At 35.9% G+C, this 26,490-nt stretch overlaps 2 protein-coding genes across 8 annotated transcripts in view; one reads left to right on the plus strand and one right to left on the minus strand.

Moving 5' to 3' along the window:
• DZIP3 (DAZ interacting zinc finger protein 3) overlaps nt 1-756 on the minus strand; it is a 103,871-nt gene extending 103,115 nt beyond the window's left edge. For 6 of the 7 annotated variants that reach the window (XR_009047685.1, XM_057696730.1, XM_057696731.1 and 3 more), the window contains exon 1: nt 463-756. The gene's annotated coding sequence lies outside the window, so the exon portion shown is untranslated. The other variant, XM_057696729.1, reaches the window with a different exon arrangement.
• A 100-nt stretch (nt 757-856) lies between these two features.
• Nucleotides 857-26,490, plus strand: part of CIP2A (cellular inhibitor of PP2A) — a 30,211-nt gene continuing 4,577 nt past the window's right edge. Inside the window, exons 1-17 of the mRNA XM_057696733.1 lie at nt 857-1,064; nt 4,842-4,989; nt 5,814-5,926; nt 6,697-6,791; nt 7,313-7,409; nt 8,307-8,429; nt 8,576-8,721; nt 9,097-9,172; nt 12,568-12,786; nt 14,039-14,198; nt 15,803-15,944; nt 17,023-17,122; nt 19,280-19,398; nt 21,527-21,722; nt 22,184-22,258; nt 22,350-22,460; nt 24,307-24,503. Of these exons, the coding sequence (XP_057552716.1) occupies nt 963-1,064; nt 4,842-4,989; nt 5,814-5,926; nt 6,697-6,791; nt 7,313-7,409; nt 8,307-8,429; nt 8,576-8,721; nt 9,097-9,172; nt 12,568-12,786; nt 14,039-14,198; nt 15,803-15,944; nt 17,023-17,122; nt 19,280-19,398; nt 21,527-21,722; nt 22,184-22,258; nt 22,350-22,460; nt 24,307-24,503 (2,219 nt within the window). The 5' untranslated portion in view covers nt 857-962. The remainder of the gene's footprint in view (nt 1,065-4,841; nt 4,990-5,813; nt 5,927-6,696; nt 6,792-7,312; nt 7,410-8,306; nt 8,430-8,575; nt 8,722-9,096; nt 9,173-12,567; nt 12,787-14,038; nt 14,199-15,802; nt 15,945-17,022; nt 17,123-19,279; nt 19,399-21,526; nt 21,723-22,183; nt 22,259-22,349; nt 22,461-24,306; nt 24,504-26,490) is intronic.

Genomic DNA, 26,490 nt, shown 5'->3' on the forward strand with positions numbered 1-26,490 from the left:
TTTTCTCCAAACTGGCTTTTAAAGCTTCATTCAACATTAGTACACATTAAGCAAAAAGCTCCAGAACCAGCCTGACTCATTTCATCACATACACATGCATATTATCTCTGACCAAACACCGGAAACAGTGCCAATTCCTCAGACACCAAGATTTACAAAACAATCAATCATGGCAGATAAAAACAGACACCTTCACTTACAAAAACTGATGCTAATCAGAACACCCTCCGGAGCAACACCCGGCCCAGGAGTCACCTGGCCCAGCTTTCTCAGATAAGTTTGACAACCATTCTCATAAGGGAATGACTAACTTGCCACCGAATCCGAATGGCCACACGTTTACTCTGAGAAACAAACATTCCTGGGTAGAAGGGGTGGGCAAATGAGCGGTTTTAAAAAGAGGCCCCTCCCAGGCTGCCTCAAAACCTAGAACCCAAGATTCTCCTCCTCAGAGCTCCTCACCGTGTCTAGACTAGGGGCAAGCGACCATTTCTCAGGTAGAGGATGCGGCACAACGGAAAAACTGGCCATCCAGCGTGAAGGCCGAGGAATCAAACGCAAACAGAGCCCACAGACAAACAGAGACCCCCTGGCGCCCAACCGCCCCTTCGCAGGTGGAGCCGCAACTGCACTTCTCGCGAGATGTCTCCTCGGGATCTCGAACTGAAACCTCGCGGCTTCTCGCACCAGGGGGTCTGAAAGGACGACTTCCAACCCTCCTCACCAACTCGCAAAGCGCCTCGACCCCCACCTCACCCTCTCTCCACACCACGCCCCTCCCCTCCCTTCCCTTCTTAGAGTGCCGTCACCAGGTTGCCGAGGAACTTCCGGAGCTCAACCGGAAACGGAACCTTGTGGGAGCGAGTGGGTGGGGCCGAAAGTCAAAAGAAGCGCGGTGAAAGCTAGAGGCCCGAGCTGGCACGCTGGTGGTAGACCCCCGTGCGGGACTGTGGCGGGTCCCGATGGACAACACCGCCTGCTTGAAGTCCTTGCTCCTGACTATCAGTCAGTATAAAGCCGTTAAGTCGGAAGCGAACGCCACCCAGCTTTTGCGGCACTTGGAGGTGAGGCGCTTCTGGGTGGCGGACAAGATGGGCTTCCCCGTAGCCTTAGTTCACTTGGTGGCCGGAATGCAGTGGTCCCAGCCTAGAAATCAAAGGACAGCTCCCCGCTCCCTCCGCGGCCTTTTTCTTAATTTGTAAAGAAGGCTCATGATTGGCAGCTTTGAATTCCCACCGTCCTCTATCCCGCCCCAAGCCCCTCCGCGTACTGCTGACTGCGGCGAGGAACGAGTATCTGCTAAAAGCCTCAGAAGGAGGGAGGGTGAGACAAAAGGTTGGGGGATTTAGGTTGTATTGGGAGTTGGTAGAGGAGAGAGCTTGGAGCCGTATCTTTTCCTTTGCTTCTTATTTTGGTTTTTCCATTGTAACAGAGCCTTCTCAGACTGTACAGCAATTCTCGGAGGTCGAGGTGATGGGGAGTAATGATTAAAACTTGATTTACCCCTGTCCCTTAGGCAGCTTACAGTCTGAACCTGTTGCTTACTGATTTTATTTGAACTCATGTTTGTTTGTTTGTTTTTTTCGTGGCGCACAGGCTTAGTTGCTCCGCGGCATGTGGGATCTTCCTGGAGTAGGGATCAAACCCGTGTCCCTTGCATTGGCAGGCGGACTCTTAACCACTGCGCCACCTAGGAAGTCCTGAACTCATGTTGAACTCAGGCTTGAAAATTATTATTTCAACTTTGTCTGGACTAGGAAACAATCTCCCTTACTAGTAATCATAACCTTTTTTTCTTTACCAAAATTTATTGCTCACAGTTTTTCAGCCTTAAAATGCTGAATTGTTGTTACTTTTGCTGTTAGTTCCCAGTGATTTGCATCTAGAGTGTACTTATCTTGTGCCAAACGTTATAATCACAGCTTTCTGTGATCCTGTTTGTTTATAGGCTCTTAAACTCCTGCTGTCATTTGTTATGCATTCATAGAATTCCAACTAATATTGACCTCAGTTTAATAAAAGCTTTTTTAAAAAAAAGCTTAAAAAAAAAGCAGTTAAGCTCAAAGCTTATTTTAATTCTCTCTGCCTCAGCTTCTGTTAACATAAAATTGAACATAATTTTTAATATATATTACTTGTTTTACTAACCCTATGATAAAAGGCTATTTTACCAAACATTTGCAAAATACTACATACAGAGAAGACTATTGTGGCTGGTACAGCCACATCAGCCTTTGTTGTTAACTGGAGTGCACTAACTGTTTTCTCAAGCTTCACTGGTGCTCCTCTTCTTACTATACTCACTACAGTACTTCAGGAGCTTATCTCCTAAGAACACTTTTCTTTTCTCATTACGTCAACAAATCCCTAACCATGCAGATCTAACCATGAAGGTGTTAGCTGTTAAATGCTAAGGCTTTGCTTCTCAATTAGGATAGAACAGTGCACTGGTAGACTCCAGAAGCCACAGAATAAACAGAGCTGTCAGTTTTATTTAAGAATTTGGAGTTAATTTTAGATTCTAATCTGAAATATTACCTCTCTTTGAGAATAAACAGATGTGTTCTGAATCTGAACAGGGTGTTATCATGAATTGAAAGAGACTTCAAAGAAATTTCAGGCTTGGAGATTGGCTTCTTGGTACTGTGTTCTCAGAGTTTTCAAGAGGTTTACCAATTATTCTTCTACCATTTAATTGAGAGATAACATACATACATTGCATAAAGTGCATTAGTCTTAAGTGAAAAGCTTGATAGTTTTTTTTTTAAACAGAAATGTACACTCATGTAGCTACCCACCCCCGCCCCGTCACCTGAGACAGAACATTTACAACACCCTGTAAGTTTTTCAGCTATCCCTTAAGTTCAGATAAGTGGATTCATATGTACTTTTGTGTCTGGCTTCTTCCTCTCAATATAATCTGTGAAATTTATTCATGTGGCCCATGTGTCAGTAGTGCAATTGTTAGGTCTTAAGTTTATGTTCAGTTTTAGTTGAAACTACCAAAGTGTTTTCCAGAAGTTATACTCATGTATCCTCCCACCAGCAGTATGTGAAGTTTGCTGTCACTTATCCACACCACTCTTTGGTGTTCTCAGATTTTTAAATTTTAACTTTTGGTTGATGGTATTAATGGTGACTGTCTTTGTGCACACCTCATGAGAGCAACATCTGAGGACACAAAGGGAGATGGTTATCATGTGAAAGATCACTGCTATCCTGCTGCACTTCTGCTGCAATGTCTTTCTTTTTGCAGAACCTTAGGTTTGGATTTTTTTTTAATGATTGGCAGAGCTGAGCTGGTCTCAATCTTGATGGTGTTTCATAGCACTAATCTTACGTAATGATTATGGAACATGGATTCAGGAACAATGAATCCCAGTTGTACCTCTGTCTATTATGTGTGCCTCAGTTTACTCATCTGTAAAACAGTACAGGTTTATTATGAAGATAAAAGGAATTAACATACATAATGTGCCTAGAACAATAGCTAGGCCAGAGTAAGTGTTAGAATATTAGTTATTACTGAAATAGTTCTATTTGCATTAAAACATTCAACATGTATGAGTAAAGAGGAAATTATATAAAGTGATTTTTTAAATTTTACCTTATAATAAATAATTATTATATCTTAGAATACTTATGTTGTTGAAATACAGGTCCAGTCCTGAGGGAAATTGTATCTAAAGCAGAAATGTCTTAATGTTTCAGTGGGCTAGCTGTATAAGCAGGCAAAGGGGCAATGCTCAGAAGATTCCTTACCTCAAAATGTGTATTATCAGTATCAAATTTCACCTTTGGACCTGTTTTTTCAGTCCGATAGACTTTTACTTTAATGTTAAAATATGTGCTCTGTGGGAAAAGATATTCTGAAGATCTCTTATCAGCAAAGATTTACAAAAAAAAACTGACATCTGGGTGAGGGAATAAAAGGGATATAGAAAAGAAAGAGGGTTGCTAAAACCTTCTGATTATAGTCTTTTTTAAAAGTCTTTTAAGAATAAAAACGTTTACAACAGATTTAATCTAATTCTGAAGTTAATGATTGTTTTTTATCTTTATAGAAAAGATTTGCTTAATAATAAATAATATTCATAAAGCATTTTGAAAATAAGTGGCTGTCTGACAACTGTTTCCACCCTTCAATCCCAGCTTACCTTTTCGGGAGGTGGTATGAGTAGGGGGTACATTTATAGTGTTACGAGAGAAGTAAAAAGTGGAATAACAAACACAATTTTTAAATTCCTGACCAGCCTACTTAAAAATTTTTTCTAACTTCCTTCTTTGTGATCTCTAACTTCTGGGCTTAAGTTGTTATTCCTTAAAAGGAATAATCACATAGTTAATCCCATGGATGAGCCTTTGGATTTAGCTGCTTTCCACTTTCTACTTGCCTCTCTCAAAGAAGGTGGAATGAATGTATGGAATTCATTTATTCAGTAAGTATACTGGTAGTAGAAGGTTGATTTGTAGTCTTTGCCTTCATGGAGTGATCAGTGTAGTGGGGAGGATAGATATTGCAAAATTGGCAAAAGCTTGCTGACATCAAATAAAGGTGTAATGTACTATAGGATAGTATAACAGGCAAACCTAACCTAGTTAGTGGAAGAGGATTAGAGAAAGCTCAGTGGAGAAAACAAAACTGAGACTGGAATGATTACATTAGTTAGTGAGTGAAAGGGTAGGTGATCTTCCATGCATAGGGAACAGCATGTATGAATTTTCTAAATTGGAAAAGCGTGTGGCAATGGCACTTTGGAAGAACTGGGTTTTTATTTGAAATGGAGAAGAAGTGAAAATTGCCAGTTCTTAACTAACACATTTTAATGACTGTTTTCTAGGTAATTTCTGGACAGAAGCTCACGCGATTGTTTACATCAAATCAAATACTACCAAGTGAATGCTTAGGTTGCCTTGTTGAGCTACTTGAAGACCCAAACATAAGTGCTCCACTGATTTTAAGTATCATCAGTTTGCTATCTCAGCTAGGTAATGTATTTAGTTTCTTTTTTTTATTTTTTAGAAGATGTATGAATTTAGTGTTTTTTAAAAGGGCAGATTTAGTTACAGAATCTTTTGGAGAATGATTCACATTCAAAAGATTTCTTCATTGCAGGACCTCTCAGAACTATTTTGTATTGTGGATCTCTTGAAAAGGAAAAATTATATGCATCCTTTCTTAAAATTATTGGAGCAAAGAATCTGAAGCATGTCAAGGGTTCAGTGGTCTATGGAAAAGAATGTACCTTGGGAAATGCGAGCCTACTTTTGAATTTAAAAAAAGAAATGCAATTCACATAATGTCAGTATGAACTACAGCACTCTGGAAAGTCATGGCTAGTGATCAAAACATAATCCTTTTTTGATAGACTACACTGAACTTAGAGCTAAGGCTAAAAATGCAAGTGTTACTTTTTCTGTTTTTCTGTACCTTATCTGTAGTTTTTAAATTTTCATTCATTGGTTACTTTTTTTCTTGATTTGTCTTTGGGGATGGAGGGGAGATATTTTTCTGTGTAATTATAAAATTTAATATGTGCTTATTTAATAAAAAACAAAAAACCCAGTGATACAGAGTGGTAACATAGAGCAGCATGTCCAGTTAGATGATGAAAATGTTCTATATCTGTGTTGTCCACCTGGGTTAAACTTCTGAATTGGAAGGTATTTGTAAACAAAATAGCCATATCATGTTTGATATTTTTATATAATGGTAAATTTAATATAAAATAAATTTTAAATTATTTATCTTTCATCCATGGAGACCGTGTATAAAAATGATCTATTTTGTTTCATTTTATTTTAACTTACAGCTGTAGACAGTGAAACCAGAGACTGTCTTCAGAATACATACAACCTGAATAGTGTGCTGGCAGGAGTAGTTTGTCGGAGCAGTACTTGCCACAGTGATTCAGTGTTTTTGCAGGTATGCACACCCACACAGAACTTTCTACTTTATGCTCATTCTTCCTACCTTATTTTCAGATCAAAATTGATAGTATCTATTATAAACTGCTGACTTACAGAGAAGAGAATTTTATCCACATCTAGCACTATAATTGGAGAAAAATCCATATTATAACGATTTTGACAGACTTATAAACAGATGTTAGCATTTTGAGATCTAAGCTGTTCATATTAAAATTGTAATTTGAGTTGGCATCTAGTCTCAATCTGTTGAGGAAACATTCTACAAAAATTGAAGCTATAGATTTGGTATTATTTAGCATAGACTCAGAGCTCTTATACCCATAGTATTTTTTTGAACCTAAAATGCTTTCAGTTGTAAGAAAGAAAAACATTGCAGGTTAAATTGACATGCAATTTTAAAGATGGTAAAATATGAAAAATATCTATCTTAAAATTGATAGAATGTGTTTCAACTTGCATATAAATTTAAGGTGATTAAGTGAGCCAGGTTGATAACAAGATGCTCTGTTTGAGTTAGAATGTATAGAAATCCAGGAGATGAGCTCTAAGGTCTTGCAGGAGATGAACTCTAAGGTCTTGTGTGTGTTTAAGTAAGATCGCATTACTTGTATGTGAAGATCAAACCTTTTTAAGATACGGAAAAGTTCTTGCTCTCAGTGCCTCCTAAAATGGTTACCTGCTCGGAATATACACAGGAGTTCATTCTTGTGAGTACACAAACACGCTTTTATATGTTTATATTCATTGCTATTTTCTTATCCTCAGTGCATTCAGCTTCTTCAGAGGTTAACATATAACATCAAAGTTTTGCATTCTGGTGCCAATATAGATGAATTAATTACATTCCTGATTGATCATATGTGAGTATGCAACCGAACATGTAACCGAATAATCTACTGGTTTAAGTAAAACTGTATAATAGTTCAATTTTTCTTAAATAATTTTTTTCCAACTTTTTAAACTGAAACTGATTCTTGTTTACTCTTCTTAGATGATTTCAAGGATCAAATGATGTAAAGCAGCTTTAATTTTTATAACAAAAATTTATGAAATGAATTAATTGAGACAAAAACTTATTGGAACTGAAAATTATGTTTATATATAATTTTCTTGACAGAAGAATATACTGATGAGATAGCATATGGCTACTCTGACAATTATTTCTGTGTTTCTATGCTGCAATTGAATAGGATCATTTAGTTTCAAAACATGAAATAAATGATCAGTACTATTCAAAGCTTGGCAGTCTCCACATTTAATCAGATTTTTCTTTTTGCTTATAAAAAGGAAGGAATTTTAATGTGTAAATGACTATATAATTTTGAGTAACGTGGAAAGAACTTAATGTTTTTATCTTTTATTATTTTTCTTAAAACAACAGCCAATCTTCTGAAGATGAGTTGACAATGCCTTGTCTAGGATTATTGGCAAATCTTTGTCGGCACAATCTTTCTGTTCAAACGCACATAAAGACTTTGGTAAGATGTTTATAAAATGTTTCTCTCTTTTTTTATGGTGGGCTCTATGCTTAAAGAAGATTTTATTTACCATTTTCTTTAAAAAAAATTTAACAGTTCTCATGTATTATCCAGCTGACCCATCGAAGTTAACAAAGAATCAGACTGACATATAAATTACTTGAAGTATTCCAGCCTTCATATACGTTCAATTAAGACAAGTTAAGAGTTAATAGAAATGTTAAATACTAAAAGTTTTCCTTCTCCATAGCATCCCATTATTTGTTGTATTGAATAATACAAGAAATTCTAAATTATTTTGTGCTGATAGAAGGACACGCTGTTGGCAGTTGCATTTACCTGTCTTGTATTTCCACAAAATCAATTACAGCTCTCCCAGAAAGATTGTTGAGTAAGTGCCTAGCATCACTACCAGTACTTGTGATAAGTGAAGGCCCTCATATGAAGTTAACTGAACCACTGTTGCAAATATATTAAATCAGGAAAGTTCATTGATTCTTTAAAGGTGCTTTGTGAACAATTCCCTTGCTGTGCAATATTCTGTATCACTTTTTTAGTTTTAAATTAAATAATATCTCATTTGTTCATGTGCTGGATTTTTCTCACCTGGTCTTATTTTGTTGGCGGAGGTTATTTTGAGCCATGGAACTGTTTGAGAAAGGTAAACATTTGCTCATAAACCCGTAACTACACATGGCTCTTCACTAAGATTGTACCTGTCTATACTGCTGTAAGCGATATGTGCAAGTACCATCTAACTCCTTGAATGATCTCTTAAGTTGATAATAATGTTTAGTAAAAGTTTACCAACTCTGTGCAATATATACTTTCCAAAACAAAATGTAAGACCCATAATTTTTTTATTCTAATTTATTTTTAAATTTTTTTCTTTCTCAGAATAATGTGAAATCTTTTTATCGAACTCTTATAAGTTTCCTGGCCCATAGTAGTTTAACTGTGGTTGTGTTTGCACTTTCGATATTATCCAGTTTGACATTAAACGAAGAGGTTGGGGAAAAGGTAAATTTTTTTTGCAATTTATGAAAATAATTCTGAAGTTTATATTCTCTGATAATTTAAAAGTCATTGAGACTCTTTGTTGAGTTTTAGGATGGTGTCAACTTAAATTTTTTTGTATAATATACTTTTCCTGATTTGCCTTTAAGCTATTCCATGCTCGAAACATTCATCAGACTTTTCAACTGATATTTAATATTCTCATAAATGGTGATGGCACACTAACTAGAAAGTATTCAGTTGATCTACTGATGGATCTTCTTAAGAATCCTAAGATCGCTGATTATCTTACCAGGTATGGCTCTGTGACAAATTTTAGACTTTTTTTTTAAACCAAGATGTATTTGTAATAAATAAAACTGCCTTTTTAGATTTAGTAAACTTGGACTCTACTCACAATAGACTGAAATCAAAATGTTTTCATGTGCTTTCTTCCCATTCTTTTTGCTTTCTTGACTTGAAATGTAAAAGTATAACAGGGGTGTGTGTGTATGTTTCAGTCTTTGTCTTAGATAAATAAGGTTGTGTCATTCTCCAAAATATACATCTCTTGATTTATCTGTTTCAAAACCAGTTTTACATCTGAACAGTATGATTTCTTATATATAAATCATTTTTAATGTATCAATTTCATAATTATCACTCGATGTGTATTTTCATTTTGACCTAGGTATGAACACTTTTCTTCATGTCTTAATCAAGTATTAGGTCTTCTTAATGGAAAGGATCCTGATTCTTCTTCAAAGGTATATGAAAACATAGCTTTTTGTTTTAAAATGTTTAAAAACTATAATATGCAGAAAAATCTAAGCGCGTAGATCTCTGAACCTTTACAAAATGAACACAGCCATATAACCAGTATCTAGAGCAAGAAACAGAACGTTACCAGTACTTTGGAACCCTCCTTGAATCTTCATAAACTGGCATAATCCCTTTGGAAAACCATTTCACAGTGCCTGTTGAACACAAGTATACCCTATGACACAGAGATTCCACTCCTGGCTATATAGCCAAGAGAGACATGTCCATAAGCTCACCAAAAGACATGTAGAAAATAGAAACAAACAAATAGAAAATGGGAGTTTAAAACTGGTACTATTTACTGATTATTAAAAATGTAAATGCTTAGGGGATAAATCCAACAAAAGTTGTACAAGACCCCTACTCTGAAATTACAAAACATTGAGAGAAAAAACATAAATACAGATACACCAAGTTCATAGATTGGAAGAGTTTACCATATTAGGTCAATCAAAATTAGAGCAGGCTTTAGGTTTTTTGTTTTTGTTTTGTTTTTGGTATATGTGGAAATTGGGAAGCTGATTATAAACTTCATATGGCTATGCAAGGGTCCAAAAATAGCCATGACTATCCCGAAAAAATGAACAAAGTTGGAGGGCTTATAATACCAGATATCAAAATGTAGTACAAAGCTCCAATAATTAAAATAGTGAAGTATTGTCATAAAGATAGACAGCAAGCCAAATGGAACAGAGTACAGTCCAAAACAAACCCACAAAATGTAGTCTCTTGATTGCTAACAGTACAGTCTTAAAAGTATGGTCACTGAAACACTGGGTCAATTGAATACCCATATGGGAAAAAGCTGAATTTTGATCGCTGCCTCAAACTAGATGCAAAAATTAGTTCCATAAAGATTGTAGCTCTAAATGTGGAAGGTAAAATAAAGAACTTTTAGAAGAAACATCCATCAGAATATCTTCACAGCCTTGGGATAAACAAAGATTTTCTTTCTTTTTTTTTGTTCTTTAATATATTTATTTATTTATTGACTGCTTTGGGTCTTCGTTGCTGCACTCGGGCTTTCTCTAGTTGCTGCGAGCGGGGGCTACTCTTCATTGTGGTGTGCAGGTTGCTCATTGCAGTGGCTTCTCTTATTGTGGAGCACAGGCCCTAGGTGCTTGGGCTTCAGTCATTGTGGCACATGGGCTCAGTAGTTGCGGCACACAGGCTCAGTAGTCGTGGCACACGGGCTTATTTGCTCCATGACATGTGGAATCTTCCCAGAGCAGGGCTCGAACCAGTGTCCCCTGCATTGGCAGGCAGATTCTTAACCACTGCACCACAAGGGAAGTCCAAACAAAGATTTTCTTAAACAGAAAACAAAAAGCATGAACTATGTAGGAAAAAAAGTTGATAAGTTGGACTACATTAAAATTAAGAGCTTCCATTCATGAAAAGACCACTAATAAGAGTGAAAAGGCAACTCGCAGAGCAGGGAAAGGTATCTACAATACATATATTGAACAAAGAACTCATGTAAAAATTTGTACCTATAAGTCAGAAAAAACACTGAACCTGATAGATAACCTGGACAAAAAAAACTTGAAGTGGTCAATAAATATGAAATGGTTGCTCAACTTTATTAATCTTCAGGGGAATGCAAATTTAAATGGTAATGCAATACCAGTACATACCCACCAGATGGTTAAAGTTAAAAATATGGATAATATCAAGCATTGATCAGAATGTAAAAAATGTAAAGAGAGTGTCACAGTTACTCATGGGCTGAAAATGGGTACAACCATTTATGAAAACTGGTATTATCTACTAACATTGGACATATGCAACTATGACCCAGCAATTCCACTCCTAAGTATTTACCCAAAGAATTGAATACGTGTTCACCAAAAGACATGTACAAAACATAGCAGTACCTTTACCGATAGCCAAGAATTGTAAACAACCTAAATGCCATCAATGGCGGAATGGGCAAATAAACTGTGGTATATTTATACATTGGAATACCATAAGCAATGAGAATGTGTGAAATCCAGCTGCATGCGAAAATATGAATGAATCTCACATAATGCTAAGCTAAAGAAGCCAGATGTAAGAGTATACACTATAAGATTCTATTTATATATTAAGTTCCATGTGAGTTTTTTATATAAACTGACAAGCAGATTGAAAAATTTATATAGAAGTGCAAAGATCCAAGAATAGCTAAGGTAAAATTAATCTCTGGTGTCAGGAATCTAATATGGAGTAGTGGTTGGGGCATTGTCTGGGAGGGGACACAAGGGGATTCTGGAGTTTTAGTGGAATTTTCTTTCTTGACCTAGTTCTAGTTATACAGGTATAGTATTCACTTTGGGGAAAACATCTAGCTTTGCAGTAGCAATTGATATGTTTACTTCCCTGTATGTTATACTTACAGAGAAAGTGTAAATGAGAAAGTATTTGTTTATATGTGCAGAACATATCTCTAGTAAGATAAATAAGAAACTGGTAATATTGTCTGTTGCCTCCAGAGAATGTAGCTAGAGGTCAGGCTAGTTACCTTTGACTTTGGAACCAAGAGAATGTATTATCTATTCAAAAACAAGTACTGCAGTTTATATTTGAGAGAATAAATCGAAGAGTTTATCATGTGTAATAGTAAATGCTACTGGGCTGAATTCTATTAAAATCAAACACTATCAGGTTGATTAAAACACACATCCCAATTGTATGCCATTTACAAGAAACAGATGAAGAAAGGTAGAAAATAAATGAGTAGCAAAGAGATAGCAATAATTTTTTTTTAATAATAGGTTGGTAGTATATGAAATAAGGTAGAATTTAACAACCAGTAAACAAATTGATGTGGGATGCTATGTAATGGAATAAGGCTCAGTTATGAAGCAAGGAAGAAATGAGGTAGAATAGGGAGGAAGGCTAAGGGGCGGATGGCCACATTATGCACACAGTAGAGAAATAGCCATCCTTAAGCTTTTAAAGCTTTGGGTTGCCACTTTTAAATATTATCCTGAAGTATGCTTTATAGCAGTTCTTAAATCTTAGAATGAGAGCAAGTATTCATTACTAATTTTATTTTTACACAACGTTTGTGCTGAAAAAAATTAAGCACTATAGAAGGTATATAACATTAATTGAAGTTGCCCTTTCTTCTTTGGCTCTCACTGTTCTGTTATCAGAAGTAACTACCATTAACAAATTTATTTGTAACCTTCTGGAACCTAATGACAAATTTTGAAAAATAATACTCAGAGAAAAATTGGAATCGACTTTTAACTTTTCTTTAAAAATGTATATCATTTCCAGCTTCATTTTTTGATTGCTTTATGCATTAAAATCTAATGAAACTGACATTTAATGAAGACTTTATTTCACATAGGTTTTAGAATTACTTCTTGCATTCTGTTCAGTGACTCAGCTGCGCCACGTGCTCACACAGATGATATTTGAACAACCTCCATCTGGCAGCACCATTGTGGGAAGCCGTTCTAAGTGTTTAGAACCTACTGTAGCTCTACTTCGTTGGTCAAGCCAACCTTTGGATGGATCAGAAGACTGTTCTGTTTTAGCTCTGGAGTTGTTCAAGGAAATATTTGAGGTACTAGAGTGATTAACAAATGGACTTTTCCACTTTTATGATTCTCAGTGAACAGTTTGTTTTCTAAAATGTTCATCATAAATTTCCATTGTTCATATACTTTAGGAAAACTTCTCAATTAGTAGATTCCCTACTATTCAGCTACTGAATTTCTTTTTAGTGGCAAGGTTGCAAATATTGGCAAGAGTAAGTAAAGGTATTAACTAAGATTTGTATGGTTTGTTGGTATGTAACTATCCTTCTTGTGGTAGTCACATTCTGTGTCTCCATCTCAGTAGATACTGTCTACTGTCTTTATGGAGTGGATATATAGGAACATTGGACTAAGTCAGTCAAATGGAGTAGAGCATGCCAGGTACTTAAGATATAGACAAAAATCCTTTCCATAAAGGCCTTTACATCCTGGTAGATTTCTACTACCTGGGTCATTTAGTATTCTGTACTATTCTCCCTGTTTTTATACCCATTCTGTCTACCCCAGTATCTTACTAGATGTTTACTCTCTCATGACTGGATCCTAGGCACAAACCAAAATGTGTATGAATGATTAAGTATATTCATTAAGGATTATGCACAAATTATTCTTTGTTTCATGTTGATCTTGACTGTTAATCAGTTTTAGCATTTAAAAAGCCCTTTGACATTCTCGATGGGAATTATTTGTAGTTGTAAAGTATTAAGATCAGTGTCTGTTATTTAGTTATTGTAATTGCATTTAGCAAATTCAGGATATTTGTTTTCAGTACATACTTTTAATTTAGAATAATTTTTAAATCACAAAGACAATCCACTTTAGAAAGGCTTGTTTGCATTCAATTAACCTAAAACCTTACTGTTCCATTTGAGGAAAAAGTCCTCATAGCCCTCAAAACTGGATAAAAGGGTAGATTTTAAATAAGCGACACAGGTCAAAGAAATTTTGAAGTAATTACAGTTGACCCTTGAACAACATAGGTTTGAACTGCTCAGATCCACTTATATGTATGTGGATTTTTTTCAGTAGTAAATACTACAGTACTACACAATCCGCGAGGTTGGTTGAATCCTTGGAAGCTGAACCACAGACACAGAAGGCCAGGGCCAAGTGTTACTCAGATTTTCAATTGCATGACAGCGTCGGTGCTCTTAACTCTCACATTGTTTCAAGGGTCACCTGTATAAGAAATTTAGAGTGTTTCAGTTCAGTGATGTCTGTTTATGCATTCTGTATTCCATCTCTATTTTAAATCATTGGTGGTGGTTAATTCTTCAGGATGTCATAGATACTGCTAACTGTTCCTCAGCTGACCGTTTTGTGACCCTTCTGCTGCCTACAATCCTTGATCAGCTTCAGTTCACAGAACAAAATCTAGATGAGGCCTTAATGAGGAAAAAATGTGAAAGGATGGTCAAGGCCATTGAAGTTTTGCTAAATATCCTTCAATATAAACATGGAAACTAAATAACTGCTTGTTTTGTTTAGGATTGTATTTACTGCATTTTTGTCTTTATAATTTTGTCACTTCTCATGCTTGAATCTATTTCAGAATTATTTAACTCGTTTAAACTATAGACTTGATACTCAAGGAGGTCTCTTAAAAAGTTATCTAGACTTTTTTCCCCTTGTTTTTCAGTGTAAAACTTTCAAGCTAAAGAACATTTCCAGAAATGCTTTTTAAACTTGATTTGTATATTTTCATCATAATTTGAGATTAGGAGATATCTTCTAAAATAAGTACCCTGATGATCTCTCTTGATGCAAATTGCTGCCCCTTGTTGAAGTGTGGTGCCATTCTTTAATGGAATGTATCACAAAAGAAAGAAATGTTGGTAGTTATTATTTTAGATTAGTTTTTTAGCTTGTGTTTTAAAAATTAGCACCTCCATAAATGTTTCAATAAAACATCACACTTGGTTATTAAAAAGATAAACTTGTATTTCAGAGCAACAAGCATTTGCTCAACTTTGTCCTGCCCTAAAGCAAACTCTACTTCTCTGAGCTGCTGCTCCTTAATTTTCCTCTTTCTTGATGGCAGTGATTCTCAATTCTGGTTATGTATTAGAATCATCTGGAGAACGTTTAAAGATACTGACACTTGAACGTTACTTCCAGTGATTCTGATTTAATTAAAGTAATGTGAAACCCTGGGGTGGAGTAGTGTTTGTGATTGACTGTTTAAACTACCCAGGTGGACTTCCTAGGTGGCGCAGTGGGTGAGAATCCACCTGCCAATGCAGGGGACACGGGTTCGATCCCTGCTCCAGGAAGATCCCACGTGCCACGGAGCAACTAAGCCCATGCACCACAGCTATTGAGCCTGTGCTTTGGAGCCTGTGAGCCACAGCTGTTGAGCCCATGTGTTGCAACTACTGAAGCCCACGCGCCTAGAGCCTGTGCTCCACAAGAAGAGAAGCCACAGCAATGAGGAGCCCGTGCACCACAATGAAAGGTAGCCCCCATTCACTGCAACTAAAAAATAAATAAATAAATAAAAATAAACTACCGAGGTGATTCTAACACGTAGCCAAAGTTGAAAACCACCCCCGTAAAGACACATGATTACTTTGCTTGACCTTAGAGATGCTATCTATAAAATATTCAGGCCTTCTCTCATTGAATGGTACCAAACAATCTTTTTTAAATGATAGATATTCAAATTAGTCTACAGTGTAGGAAGAGAAAATGAGAAATAACAAATGAGAAAGTAACTTCCCTTACTTCAACAAGTATTTATTGAACCATTGTGATACCTGTTAGTAAAAAGCTAACATCCAATAGAAAAGCAGATTCTTTCTCTGTTTTACCTTAGAGTCAGAAACTTTTGGTGTCAGTCCCATCTCTTGCCACTTATCTGTTATTTAAATGCTCTGAGCTCTAGTTTCCTAATCTGTCATTGAGCTAATGTAACAATACGTACACCAAATTGCAGGGACAAGAATAATTTGTATAAAATCATCCTAAATGCTGTAAAGTGCTAGAAAAATATGAGGGTTTTTTTTGAGAATTTTTTTGTTTGTGTTCCTTAACAAAATTTACCTCTGTGTGGAGATGATGCTCTAAAAATGCATATTGCAAAAATTCTGACTACTATCAAATGCACCACTCTGATAGAGCAACAGTTTACATACGGCAAGATTGATCTGGGGTTTGGAACAAAGGTAGCGGATTCTGAATTGTGGTGAGTATGTGAAATACAAATGGCAAAATAGTAAGGCCAAACTTAATAAAAATCAAAAGATGTAATGATTCTCATTCCTTTTGGAGGATCATCCTTGGGTATATTCTATTAAGTCAAGGTGTAGCAGAGAATTAACAAAAATATTTTCATAATGAATTTTTTTAAAATGTATTTAATTCATAGATCCCATACTTCTGAACAGAGGTATTAATATCTGTGATTTATTTTTCATTATTTAGGTTTGTTTGTCTTGTTTTAATTTATTGTGATTATCTAAGGGTCTTTTATACTTCTGTACATTTTTTTTCTGGAGTTCCTTTTTGACATTGCCTGAGTAATTATTTTTATATTCATTTAATTTTATATTTTGAAGTCAAAAAGTATGAACAAAACAGATCATTTTTATTTCAAAGAAATCAATCACTGCTGAAGGTTTCGAATAACAAAGACAGTTCTTCTTCTGTAGCATATCAAAGCTTATGGTTAAATGTGGATTTTCACTGATAGTAATGAGATTGTTTTATCCCTCTTCTCCCCCATGAATTAAGTCCATAACAAATCTTTGTTGAGGACCTGCTAAATGCTGAACACTATGATTTGTTCCAATTTACATAAATGTCATAATTGTCAGTAATTATACTCCTCAAGAACAAGAATTATCTCTTTTTACTTTTTTGTACTCCTTTTCAATTACAAGGCTGAGAAAAACAGCTTAGCATAATTCATTCAGTAAATATTAGATATTCTGTATTGCCTAAGGTTGCCCTCTATTGTTAATATTTTAGTGACAAGGCTAAGAATTAGAGTCGTGTTGCCAATGCTGCTGGTAATTTCAAGCAGAAAGTTGAAGCATGTTGGTATTTGAGATTAGAAAAAGAAACCCAGTTTGTTCCCTTTGGATCTTGGATTATAAGGATGTTGGTCTCTGATATTTTTACTTCTCCTAAGAAACAATGCCCAATCTTCTTGAGGTTTAAGAACAAAGGTTTTGGGTTTTTATTTTCTTTAGATTTGTGGACAGAAATAAGCTCTAAGTAGTTTTTGAGGTATCTAAGTTAAATATAACTTATTTTTAAAGCAAACTTGCTGCTGATATAATTTTGAAAACTCTTGATTTGATGAACAAACTTAAACAGTTGGTTCCTGGTATGGAAGTAAGCTTCTACAAAATCCTTCAGGTGAGTTTAAACTCTTCAAATACTGCAGTTGATTTATATATGTTTCCTAATATATGTTTCTGTTGTAATATTCTTAATCTTTAGAAGATTGTTTTTCTTAGCACTGGCCGTTGGAAGGAAATTTTAAAATTGTTAATTGTCTTATGTAACTATAATATTCTCACTGCACAGTTATTTTATGTAGTTTCACAGGGATTGAGCATAAGTGCTTCTGATTCTAATGTACAGGATATTCACGATAGCGGTGCTTCCACAGCCTTTTCCTTTCTTGTGTCATATTTCAGATTTCTTCATTTGTTTCTGTTGGCATTGTGGTGGGAGGGAGTGGTATTTGTTTTGGGGTGTTTGTTTTTGGTTGGGGTTGATGAGGTAGGGTAAAGGTAGGAGGGAGACATCTGGAGGAAAAGGACTTGATTGTGAGTGATAATAAAATTAGAGAGGAGTGCAGAAAATAGTTAACTTATAGATTTCAGTGATAATAGTAGCTGAATAAGACCTCTAGATGTTTACCATGATATGCACAAAACTTGGCTTATAACAGATATTTATGTCTCCAGTGCCTGTATAGACAGGGTAGAAGCCAGAACTGGAACCTTAGGCAGCGGCCACTTACACGCTTTGAGAGCACAGTGCTTAGGAGATGAGGGTTCAGATGTTGACTCCACCATTTCTTGGTCAGTGCAGACTTGAGCAAGTTACCTCTCTGAGCTCCAGTTTTCTTGACTACAAAGTAGAGATAATGATCCACCTTCATGGGAGGAGTTATGAAGGGTTACCATGAGGGTTTTGGAGATAAAAGCCATCTCTTATGGTTCTATGGCATTAGGTTATATGAGTACCTATAAAACACTTAACATTCTAAAATGTTGGTAATTATAAAGGATTTATATTTTAATATTTTTCTCCATTAACAACTTACTTAGCTTTAAAATTGAGTCAAACTGATTTTATGTCAATGAAATTTTTTTTTAGAATAGATGATTTGAAACAGAGTACTAATGTAAAATTTACTGACATGAAGGACTTAAATTTTAAAGTATAATTGTTTCATTCACTAAATTAAAATTTTTTATTGAGTTAATTTGAATTTTACTCTTATTTTTTACTTTAATTTGGAAATGATTAGCCGTTTTTTCTTCTAGCCAGTTTTTCTTTTAAATGGTAGCTAGAAAAATAAAACAATAACTCAAAACATCAGTCAGTTTATAGGTGATATTTAAATTACAGTATTTAAGGCATGATTTTCATAGACACAATAAAGTATTCAAAACCTTTGCCAGATTTTTTTTTTGCTTTCGTACAATGTCATGTAATTTTATTTTATTTTTTTTATTTTATTTTGTTTATTGGAATATAATTGCTTTACACTCTTGTACCAGTTTTTGAGGTACACCAAATCAATCAGCTGCATTTATACACATATCCCCGTATTCCCTCCCTCCCCCGACTGTCCCCCACCCTCCCCGTCCCGGCCCTCTAAGGCATCATCCATCATTGAGTTGATCTTGTGTTACACAGCAGCTTCCCACTAGCTATCTATTTTACATTTGGTAGTTTATATATGTCAATGCTACTCTCTCACTCAATCCATTTTTGCAAAACAGATTTAGCATCTAAGCCAAACTCAGGGTAAAGTTTCCCCCTCTATTCTTTTTTTTTTTAGCTCTTTATTGGAATGTAATTGCTTTATACTCTTGTACCAGCTTTTGAGGTACACCAAAGTGAATCAGCTGTATTTATATATATATCCCCATATCCTCTCCCTCCCGAGACTCCCTCCCGCTGTCCCTGTCTTGGCCCTCTAAGGCATCACCCACCGAGTTGATCTCCCTTTGTTATACAGCAACTTCCCACTAGCTATCTATTTTACAGTGGGTAGTATATATATGTCTATGCTACTGTCTCACTTCATCCCAGCTTCCCCTTCACGCCCCCACCCCCAACCCTGTGTCCTTTTTTAAGCTAACTTAGTATTGATTGTATGGACAGTTATAACAAGGTAAAGACTAATACATACATTCAAACACCAGATGGAAACACTTTAGAATTTGCCTAGAATTATTTTATGATTTTAGGTCTATTTATTCACCTCACTCTAAAAGACCTGATGCTATTCATTCTTTCTGCTTTTTATTTTCTGTTTTCTGATTTGCTTAGGATCCTCGCCTGATTACTCCCTTGGCTTTTGCTTTAACATCAGATAACAGAGAACAAGTACAGTCTGGACTAGGAATATTATTGGAAGCTGCTCCACTGCCAGATTTTCCTGCATTAGTGTAAGTTACAATTATTTGCAGTATATCTCTTGTGCTGCTGGAATATCCTACCATGTTTCTTTAGTAGTCCTCAATATAGATAAATTGGAAGATTAGTGAATTGAAGACTTCATTTTAATACTAATTTTTCAAGTGAAAACAATTTTTCAATTAAAAAAATTTTTGATTCCCACAATTCAAAAGGCCAGATGTATACTCATTTAGGGAATAGCTGGACACATCCAGGTGATTAAATGTATTATCCAGATGATACACCTCTCCGTCTCAACACCTCTTTTTAACATAGTAGCTTCTGTATGAAGCTTACATCCTACCAGTTTAGTTTCTCCATAGAAAGAGCTTTTCCTTCCCAACTGTTTGAGTGAGAAGTCTAAGTATTGTTTTCATTGACCAGATATGGGTCATTTACCAAGGAAGGGGTTCCTAAAGAAAAACTCCGTTGTTATCAGAAGGTGGGGTAGTGGCCGGGCAGAGTTATCTACTGTGCTCATCAATTCTAAACAGTAAGAGAATGTTTGCAATTAGGTTTGAAAAAAATTCAGATTTTGGGGGGCTCTCTATAAACTAAATAATTGACAAAATGTCCAATAGGATTTTACTTTAATCTTAATAAGTTTACTTAGTTTATATGAATGAATTTGCAAAAGTGGTTTGAATGAACTGAGGCAGTTGTTAAGTGGTAAGACGTTCCTGAATGCCAGGGGTCAGCAAACTCCAGACAGCAGACAGGAACTTATTTTTATAAGTAAAATTTTATTGAAACAGAGCCACACCCATTCATTTTCATATTGTCTGTATTGCCTATGTCTGCATTCACACTGCGACGTTAGTGTAGTTGTAACAGAGACTATGGACCCTCAAGACTAAAATACTTATCTGCCCTGTCCTTTAAGGAAAAGTTTGACAACCTCTGCTATTTCTATTAACTGACTAAGCAAACTCATTTTCCAGAGTTAATAATTTAAGTAGTCCTAAATTAAGAGATGAACTATGGAAAACAAGACCTAGAGACCACGAAACTGAAATTCCCTCCATTGTATCATACTTTTTAACAAATAGAGAGTTTCTCAAGTTACAAGGTAGAAGTCTGTGAGGCTGCTTTATTTTGTGGAAGCTTGCTTGCTTCAACTGTGGTAATCTGACATTGAAGCAAAAACCCCCACACTTCAGAGTGGAAAGTTTCAGCTTCACCGAAAGTTGGAGTTTCACCCTGTGTCTCTGTATGTGTGGTCTGCCTCTCATTTACCTATGTCTTTGCCATTCTTCCCTGTCTTGTGTTGTATAATTTTCTCTTTGGACACTATCTCAGATGTCCACTTATGTCTATTTTATTTATGTCCATTTATGCCTTTATTTACATTATCTTAGTTTAATAAAGTGCATTTATATACTGGATGATTAGGTAGATGGCTGTGTGGGTAGGTTTTTTGGAGTGTGTTATGCCAGGCCCTCTTCTAGGCGTTTTGAATATTGCACTAAATTAAGGGGCCTTCTGTCATGAGGTTTGCATTCTAATTGGGAGACAAGTTTAAAAAAATGTTTCATAATGAGCATGTCACTATGCGTGGCGGGCCCGAGGAAGTGAATCTGAACTGAGACCTGATGGTAAGAAGGAGCCAGTGCTATGCAGATCTAGTGGGAATAGTGTTCTAGGTAAAGGAACAACTTGCACGAAGGCCCCGAGGCAGGAACAAGATGGGATAAATGGCAGGGGCAGAGTGGAAGTCAGGTTGGTGAGAACATACTGAGTGAGAAAGGGGAAGGGCAAAGGAAAAAGTAAAGGCCAGGTGGTGTTGCCCATGGTTAGAAGAATGTTCTTACCAATACCAGTAACTTTGTATTTAATCTTAACAAATAACCCACACTCACAAACTAGTTCTAGTGCCTTCAGACCAGAGGTGGAGTTGTCATTATATAGGGTTGTGAGTAGAAAAGCGTTTCCTCTGGCAAATTTAGGATATTTCCCCAAATCCTGCTTCATCATAGATTCTGAGATTATTTCAGAAATGTTTGAAGACTTATACTCCCAAGAAGACCCATTCTAAATGAGTCCCTAATTCTGTACTAACTCTCCCTTTTGCACTATTTTTATATAATTATTTTTTTTTTTATTTTGATTCCCGTTCAGACTTGGAGAAAGTATAGCGGCAAACAATGCCTATAGACAGCAGGAGACAGAACATATGCCCAGAAGGATGCCTTTGCAATCATTAAATCACAATTTTCCAACATCAGTAAAATGTTTAACTCCTCCACTTTTGAAAGATAAAGTTCCTGGATTGAACATTGAGGAATTAATAGAGAAACTTCAATCTGGAGTTGTGGTGAGTGACAAATAGCCATTATAAGTAGGATTCTGCCTGGTACATAACTAAATATCAGCCTTTATTATAACATTTATTTAAAGAACTTTAGACACAGATTTGATTATTGAAACCTTATCTTTTAATAGAAAAAGTAGCAATATTCTGGAAAGTTTGGAAAGGAAAAAATCAGTCATAAAATTGCAACATTTTAACATGGCTATCAATCTTCTCTAAGTCTTCCCCAACCAGCCCACCCTCCCACCACCTCCCCATCACCCCCAACTTAAATATACTTTAAGTTCCCACAGCATATCAGATCTTAGCCAGATATTCTTTTGCAATAGCCAGGTTAGTGAAATGTTTTTTACCTGCCTGACATGACATTGTTTCGATGATTTAGTTTCACGGTAGGCATATTTTTTTATTTTGTTGAGCGTTAACAGTTTCTGATTTTTTAATTCTATTATATTAAAATCCAGGTAAAGGATCAGATTAATGATGTGAGAATATCTGACATAATGGATGTATATGAGATGAAGCTATCCACATTAGCCGTGAGTACAAGCTTATTTTAATTACGTGTAACAAGCGTTAAGAGATGTTTTCCAGTAAATGATGAAGATTTAATGGTATGTTTTCTTCCAGTCCAAAGAAAGCAGGCTACAAGATCTCTTGGAAGCAAAAGCTCTAGCCCTTGCACAAGCTGATAGACTGATTGCTCAATATCGCTGTCAAAGAACTCAAGCTGAGACAGAGGTGTGTATGATATAAAGACAGATCTGGTTAGTAGCAAAACAAATGAAGTAAATAAAATATGTACAAAATATTAGTGTTATTTTCATTACTCTGATTGAAGTAAATTGTCCTTAGCATTTAGCACTACTACTCCCTCTGTCTGGAAACTGTCTGCCCTTTAATTTTGGCTACACAATTTTCTTCTGATTTTTTTCCTGCCCTAATGGATATTCTTTTTCTGTATCCTTTTTTTTTTCTACTCACCCCTTAAATGTTGAGTTTTCCAGGATTTTGTTCTAAGCCCTTTTCCCTTATTTAGGTGATTCATGGTTTCCAGTCATTACCAGAGTGTTAATGCCCCCAATTTTATATGCTGAGACCAGATACTTTTTCTTCAGCACTAAATGTGTCCTGGGTAGCTCCATTTAAATATACATCAGGTGAGATGGAGCTATATGTAATGAGGTGGATAGAACTACAGTCTGTCATACAGAGTGAAGTAAGTCAGAAAGAGAAAGACAAATATTTTATGCTAACTCACATATACGGAATCTAAAAATGGTACTGATGAACTCAGTGACAAGAACAAGGATGCAGATGCAGAGAATGGCCTGATGAACTCGAGGTTTGGGAGGGGGCGGGGGGTGAAGGGGAAGCTGAGACGAAGCGAGAGAGTAGCACAGACATATATATACTACCAACAATAAAATAGATAGCCAGTGGGAAGTTGTTGTATAACAAAGGGAGTTCAACTCGAGGATGGAAGATGCCTTAGAGAACTGGGATGGGGAGGGTGGGGGAGACTCGAGGGAGGGTTGCGGGGGGAGTCGAGGGAGGGAGGGAATACGGGAATATGTGTATAAAAACAGATGATTGAACTTGGTGTACCCCAAAAAAAATAATAAATAAAATTTAAAAATAAATAAATAAATAAATAAATAAATAAATATACATCAGGTACTTCAAACTCAGCAGAGCCAGTACTGAACTCATCACCCTCCCTTTTTTAAAATGTATTCTTTGTGTATTCCCTCTACTGTTCTTACAGTTTGCCAAGCAAGAAACCTGGAAATCACACAGTTTATCTTCTACAGTTAGTCATTCACCAATTTCAGTTGATTCTACCGTCTAAATATTGCTGTTTTTTGCTTTATCTCTATTCTTACCACTATTTGCTACAGGTCAGTTTTTTTCATTTTTCACATGAATCACAGCAGAGCCTGTAATTAGTCTTTCTGCCTTTCTCTCCTCTCAGCCACCCTCTACATGCAGCCAAAGGTATCTTTCTTCTGTGTTTGGATCTACCCTCCCTTCTTCCTCCACAGTCATCCCTGAGGCTGTAGTCTGATTCCATTGCTCCTGTGCTGAATATCCTTGTGTCTCACCGTTTAACTCAGAAGAGAGTTTAAATTCCTTAGAACTTACTGCATTCTCCGCAGTTGGATACATTAGATTGTTTTGCAGTTTCTGAAACTTGATGTACTCTTATGTTTTCTTATCCTTGCACTTGCTCTTCTATATCTGGAATACCTTTTCCTCTCTTTCCCAGTCTAACTTCTAATAATCCTTCAGATTTAGTTTTAATACCTCTATTTCCCAGGAAGCTTTCTTTGGTCTTCTTCTCGCACATTTTTGGTGATCCTCCCTCCATGTGCTGCCCTCTTTATAGTACTTCTCACATCATGTGAAAATGTATGATCCCACCTCTACCCTTGATGTTGAGGAGGGAAAATTTTCCTCTACCCCTCTAGACCGGCCTAATAATTAAATTGACAGCAAGACATTTATTTGGTAAATCTTTTAAATTGTAGAAATGGCGTATATTACATAAATGATAGTGAAAAGTCTCTATTCCATTTTCTTTTAGGCACGGACACTTGCTAATATGTTGAGAGAAGTTGAGAGAAAAAATGAAGAGCTTGGCATGTTGCTGAAGTCACAGCAGGTTGAATCAGAAAGAGCCCAGAGTGATATTGAGCATCTCTTTCAACATAATAGGAAGTTAGAGTCTGTGGCTGAAGAACACGAAGTACTGACAAAATCCTACATGGAACTGCTTCAGAGGTAAATTAATAAAGTAAAAGTTTCTGTGTAAGGTTAGAATCTCGAATGAACATACAGCATTTCTCTCCTGTGTCCCTAAAATCCTTTTCTGAGCATTCATATATTCTGATAATACTGTAAGGTAAGCAGTTAGCAAGAAACTTAGGTCATAGTGAAATGAAGTGTTGCTTACCCAAACTCAATATCACAGTTGGAAACAGTGATATCTCTAAATTTATATATCTAAACAAAGATACAGAAATATCTCTATTTCTTTCCAGTTGACTCTGCTTCTTTCCTTTATTCATAGACTCATCAGTCATCTGGGATGTTAGCACCACAAGGACAAGTTTCTTCTGTTTTGTTCACTGACAAATCTCTAGGGCCTAGAACAGTACTTGATACATGGTTAGGCACTCCATAAATGGTGAATGACCTTAGCTGTCACAATTCATATCAGGTTAAACTATATGAATTGGCCATTTCTGCAGGTCAAAAGTGGTTGAACAGTTGTCGTATAATTCAGTCTAATAGCACAGAGATTTGGGTGTTTGTGTTTAACTCACCTCTTAATTTGTAGTCAATATTTCTCTTTAATGTCCTTAAACATAGTTTACTTATGTATGACTATATCTGCAGAATAAATTCTTATAGGTGAATAAATTCTTATAGGTTTAAAGGGTACGTGCTTTTAAATTTTTGATAGATTGCTAAGTTTCCCTCCAAAAAGGCTGTGCCAATTTATACTTCCACTAACAGAGTATGAGATTGATCATTTTTCCCTCCGTTGTCACTTTTTATGTTTTAAGCCAGTTTTATTTTTCTTCCTCATTTTATTTATTTATTTATTTATTTTTTGAGGTACACCAAGTTCAGTCATCTGTATTTATACACATATCCCCGTATTCCCTCCCTCCCTCGACTCCCCCCCACCCTCCCTGTCCCAGTCCTCTAAGGCATCATCCATCCTCGAGTTGAACTCCCTTTGCTATACAGCAACTTCCCATTGGCTATCTATTTTACAGTTGGTAGTATATATATGTCTATGTTTTAAAACTTACAGATTATAAGGAAGACCAGGAACAGTTATGTATTTTTTACCAAACAATAAAAAAACTCTGGTTAACTTGTTTCTTGACTTTCTTTATACTTTAAGATTGGTTAAGATTTGAAAAAATGTTCTTCTTTCTGTGGTATTAATATAGGGATGTAGAGCATTTTAACCTTGCAAGGTCCGTGTGCTTGTTTTACTTGCCCATCAATAAAAATGAAGAGTGGAAAATGTATCGCATCTAGAAAATTTGTGAGGACAAGGAGATTTTTAAACAGGATATTTTCCCCCAACAACTTTTTCCAAAGTCTGATTCTTTGAGGTAGGCCTGATAAAGTGGACTGTTAGTATTAAGTCAGTAAGAGAAAGTAGGCAGTGGACCAAGAGAAAATGGGCTTTCTAGGACCTGCTTATGTTCCAGATAGGGATTGAGGGGTGGGCCAGGAAGTAAAACTCCCCTTGAGGGGCCAGGTGGGTAAAAAAAATAAATGAAGCTGGCTGGGGAAGGTCATTTGTAATGATAGAAATGTCTAGAGGCATTCAAATTCAGAATTTAAAAACTCTGTGTAGGACAAGTAAAACACTTCTGCTGGCCACATTTGACCAGTGCCACCAGTTTGTTTATCTTTGTAGTTAGGTTAAAATGGATGTTTTATGCTTAAGATAGTTGGGTGTCAAAACATCACTTTGGAAAAGTTTTTAATGTGTTTACCTTGCAGGTAAAATAAGCATGACTATAAGATGCAGAGTTATAAAGAGGCAAGAGAAACTTAGAATCCTTAACTATTAATTCATTAATTTGACATTTTAAATTAAGCATATTATGCCCAAGAGGCTGGTGATGACAGGTGTAAGTTTAATTTTTTTTAAAGACCTCATCCTTTTACAGAAGTTGTTTCAGTTTCTGGACTTAACTATAAAGATAAAGGCATATATAGCAAATTATGTAATGCAACA

This window comes from Hippopotamus amphibius, chromosome 10 (assembly GCF_030028045.1).
Source record: "Hippopotamus amphibius kiboko isolate mHipAmp2 chromosome 10, mHipAmp2.hap2, whole genome shotgun sequence".
Lineage (NCBI taxonomy): Eukaryota > Metazoa > Chordata > Mammalia > Artiodactyla > Hippopotamidae > Hippopotamus > Hippopotamus amphibius.